We start from the raw sequence: 4,082 nt of genomic DNA, 5'->3' as shown, positions 1-4,082 counted from the left end.
GTCACGGAGGGAGAGGATGTGTACAGCACTGAAGCAAGCCTGGGAGGGAATTAATCACAGGAAGCAGAGGCTGAATGCTGTGCTGTAGAAGGATCTCCCTCAGTGAACAAGGACCGCAAAGCAGATAGCAGGACTACAGGTAAAGACAGACAGACGGAGCTGCTTGCAGTCTGAGACAGACAGACAGAGCTGCTTGCAGTTTATCTATTAAAAACAACACTAGGTACAGCCTTGGTGAGGATGCTGGAAGCAGCTGTGCCCTGGCTCCAGGGAGATGGGCCAGAAGACCCCCGTCCCTAACTCTTACGAGCCCGTGGTTTGGTAAAAGACTTACAGAAATCAGAGCCCGTGGGTGTTGGCTTGGCCAGGCTTTCACAAAGGCCATGCTCGTCCCTCCAAGGTTTCATGACTTTCTTCATCTTCCTGTTTCCCTCAGAAGCACGTCACATTGATCCACATGACTTCTTCAGACCTCTTTAAGCAGCCTAGTCTTATCAGCTGTTATGTCCGCAGTCCAGCTTACAAGTTGCATTTCGGAGCGGAAGAAAAGCCCAGGCACTTTTTTAAGACCCATGATAATGATGGAACAGGAAAAACCTTTTGTAAGGCACATTCGATGGAAAAGTGCTGAGATCAGCACAGTTTCAATCAAGGAAAGACTTATTTCCCCCCAGTCACCGCATCACACGGCCACTGAAATGATCTTCTATCCTCCTCAGACCAGAGGAAGGTCCCTGCAGGGTGTTAGGAGCTGGTGTCAAGAAAGAAGGTAGGGCTTTGTGCCTATTTTCTCTTATTCTGGTTAGTCTCACTGCCACCCCAAAGAGGCTGCAGACAGACTAATTACAGTGCTGCCAATGGCTGAGATTGGAGATCTATAAGAGGAATTAGGACCTGAAGTGAGTTAAACGGATTAGAGTTCAAGCAGGGAAACCCATTGCCCACACAGCAAATCAAAAAAGACCACAATGGGATGGCAAAGCAGCAGAGATAGCCCCAGAATAGCTGGAAGCACTAGCCTCGCCTGGTCTGGTCCTGCTCCAGGTGCTCTAGGGAGATGCTGGGCTTGGCAGGGATATGCCTACATGCATCTGAGCCTGTGCTGGAAGGACTGCTGAGATCTGCGTTCAGCTTTGCCTGATCAGAACCATGTAGCTGCCCTCCATCACCGTGACCCAGGCTGGCAGAGCTAGACATGGGAGGCCAGGAAGGCAGGGAAGCCCATGATAATGCACATTGCTATTAAACAGCCATCCTCTGATTTCCCCCCTTTATTTCCTCACACTTCAGGATCCCAAGGCTTAGTGAGCTAAGAGCTTCTAGGGTATTATACCTCCTGCTGCAACACCAGCTGGAACAACTCAGATGGGAAACTGGGGGAGGGACACAACATCCCAGTATGAACCATATGAAAGGCTTTCTTCTCTGTCCTGGACCAGTGAGGGCTGAATACCAGGTGATGCTGCTTAGTGCGGTGGTCCAGAACAGCAGTCTCCCAAGAGACCCATTACTGGAGACACTTAAAACTTAACTGCATAAAGCCTTGGAGAGGAAGCTGCAGGCAATGCTCCGGCCTTGCTAGAGGGCAAACATGATGCTCCGTTGGTGCCCAGCACTTACGAGCTCTGTGTAACCGTATTGCTGCCATAAACAGAATGAGGATATCAGCCTCTCTCCTCATTCCCCTTCTACCTCAGCTCTACTCTACACAGGTGGCCATGCTGCAGTTTCTCTGAGGGCCCCAGTCCCACATTAAACAACTGAAATAAATGGTGTTTCCATGTTCAGGTCCTAGCAGAGAAGACAGAAAAGGTCAGGATGCCCTGGGACTGCAGAAAGGCAACCTCTATGCTTGAGGGACCGGGTCCTAGAAGGCCTTTACCTAGCAAAAAAGCTCTTTCACCAGCTGAAGCCAATCATGCCTGGCCGGGGGTGTTCGGTGGTGAATATTGTGCTCTCTGGTGGTGACACACATATGTGCACAGGAATGTCAAAAGAGATTTTCTCTCACTATTAAAGCCACTCAGTATCCAGGTCAAAAACTATGATGCATTTTCAGCTTTAGGAAATCAAAACCCTCCTGTCTCCTTTTTCCAATATATTTTCAAAGTCATGGGTAATTCAAACCACCAGACGCTGCCTGACAGTGAGCTGCATGCCTCAGTCAGCAAAAGGAACCTGTCTGCTGTAACACTGAAGAAACTTTGGATCAAAAGGCTAAAGCTATGGATAATAAAAAGACTTCTCCTGTTTCTTAGCAAACCACCTTCCAGACTTCTGGGTCAGACGAAGCTCAGTGTGTGGCGACTGCTGTCCGTGGCCTTTGGCCTGAATAATCTTCCCCTCTTTCCAATTCAGACACATCCTACTATTACTGGACTTATTGGGTGGGTTGTTTTTTAAGAGGTTTTAGAAAACTATACCCCAAAATAATATCTAGCTGCTGATGGGTACCAGTGCCCAGCCTGTGCTGCTCTGTGGCACTCTTAGTTATGATGATTTTGACAGCTAGCTTCACAGGCAGGCACGGCACTGCAGGCACATAATATTGAAAATTCCTGTCCCTAGGATCTTACACTCAAATTTAGACATGAATCAGGGCTCCCAAACTGTGTCCAACAAAGCACCCCATTAACAACACAGCTGGGAACAGAGGGCCACATCTCACGTGCACAAGCATCCAACATGCCAAATAAACCCCCACCCACCCCCAGAATAGCTGCCTGTACTTGGAGCAATGCACTGAACGTGCCTGTGGTTTGTATCCACCAGCAAACAAAATCTGCAGCTCCTTGGCTCTGTCTTACCATGCAAAGAGAGGGACAGAATGACCATGGGCTGCCGGACAGGATGCCACATTTGACCCGAGGTTACACTTGGGGTAGGTGCCCACAAATTAATATTTTGGTTGCATTTGCTGCCTCCCAGGTTCTACTTCAGCCCTGTCTTTGTCAGGAATTTAACCAAGGACTGGCTCCCTTTACCTGAAAATACTCTTCTGGCTTTCTGAAGCTACTCCTCGTGACTAGATGAATCAGCTTCCTTAGTGAGAAAGCATCCCATGCAAGGCTTACCTCTCGTGCACTGGGTCTAGCCAGCGGCAGACTGGCACCAGGAAGGCTACCTGACAAAACCATCACAACAGCTTCAAAGCTTTTGGATCAGTTACCTGTTGGCGGTAACTGCCTGAGTTTCTATGGCAAATTCTATCCAGGCATGGTAACTTAATAGGCCATTCATTAGCAGGTTGCGCTATAGAGCATCCTGCAGAACAGGAGTACAGAGTGTGCTGGGAGGTACAGGAATGGTTTCAGCTGACACTGTCACCAATCTAGGAACCAAGAGAAATTTTTTCAGGCTCTAAAAACTTTAGCCAACTTGAAGCTAGTTTCCAAGGGGTGTATATGCCAAGCAAAAGGTGAGGAAGCAGATTACAGTGGACCTGCAAGGCAAGATGCTGCTCCCATCAGACACTGCAACAAACTCATCTCTGCTTTAACTCCAGAGGTTTACAGCACATACGACATCAGTTACTGAGGGGCACCTTGCAGCAACTGAGGTCCAACTGCTCCTGGAGATGCCCAGGGAGTTATCTCTGGGATCAGAAACCTTCAGAGAGGGAAGCACAAGTATGTGTTGGGAGCAGCCCTCCCTGCACTGCCCAGGTCAGAGGCAACTCCAATCACTTTCTGGTTTGTCCTTGTTTTACCACTCCACTGTTCTCAGCATGTTCCATTAAAAAAACAAAGTCAGCTTTAAACAGTTTGCAAGGGGTCATGGTGTCAGACTCCAAATACAGCCTGAGCTATCTGAAAGGAGGTTACTGGGGGAGCCCAAGTGATGGAGGCTTATCCAATTATATAACGACCAGCTGCAGTCTTTCAACTTTACCTTGTCTCGTGATTCTTGCCATATGGGGCTGGATGCTGACGCCCTTCATCTATCTGTCTGCCTTTCTTCTCAAAAAGTTGGCCCCAAGGGATTCTTTACGACTCCCTTATCACTGCACCCTAAACATTTGTCATGTTATTTCTCTCGCCTGCTCCCCGGATGTGCAATCTGACTCCCATTCAAGAAGAGTG

At 48.5% G+C, this 4,082-nt stretch overlaps 1 protein-coding gene across 1 annotated transcript in view; it reads right to left on the bottom strand.

Annotated features, from left to right (window-relative positions):
- Nucleotides 1-1,667, bottom strand: part of GRID2IP (Grid2 interacting protein) — a 98,998-nt gene extending 97,331 nt beyond the window's left edge. Inside the window, exon 1 of the mRNA XM_019512764.1 lies at nt 335-1,667. Coding sequence (XP_019368309.1) covers nt 335-419 — 85 coding nt within the window. The 5' untranslated portion in view covers nt 420-1,667. The remainder of the gene's footprint in view (nt 1-334) is intronic.
- Between the last annotated feature and the right edge of the window lie 2,415 nt (nt 1,668-4,082).

This window comes from Gavialis gangeticus, unplaced genomic scaffold (assembly GCF_001723915.1).
Source record: "Gavialis gangeticus isolate Ggan-Ray unplaced genomic scaffold, GavGan_comp1, whole genome shotgun sequence".
NCBI classification, from domain to species: domain Eukaryota; kingdom Metazoa; phylum Chordata; order Crocodylia; family Gavialidae; genus Gavialis; species Gavialis gangeticus.
The sequence above is the reverse complement of the archived record's forward strand: the minus strand, read 5'-3'. Positions and strand labels throughout refer to the sequence as shown.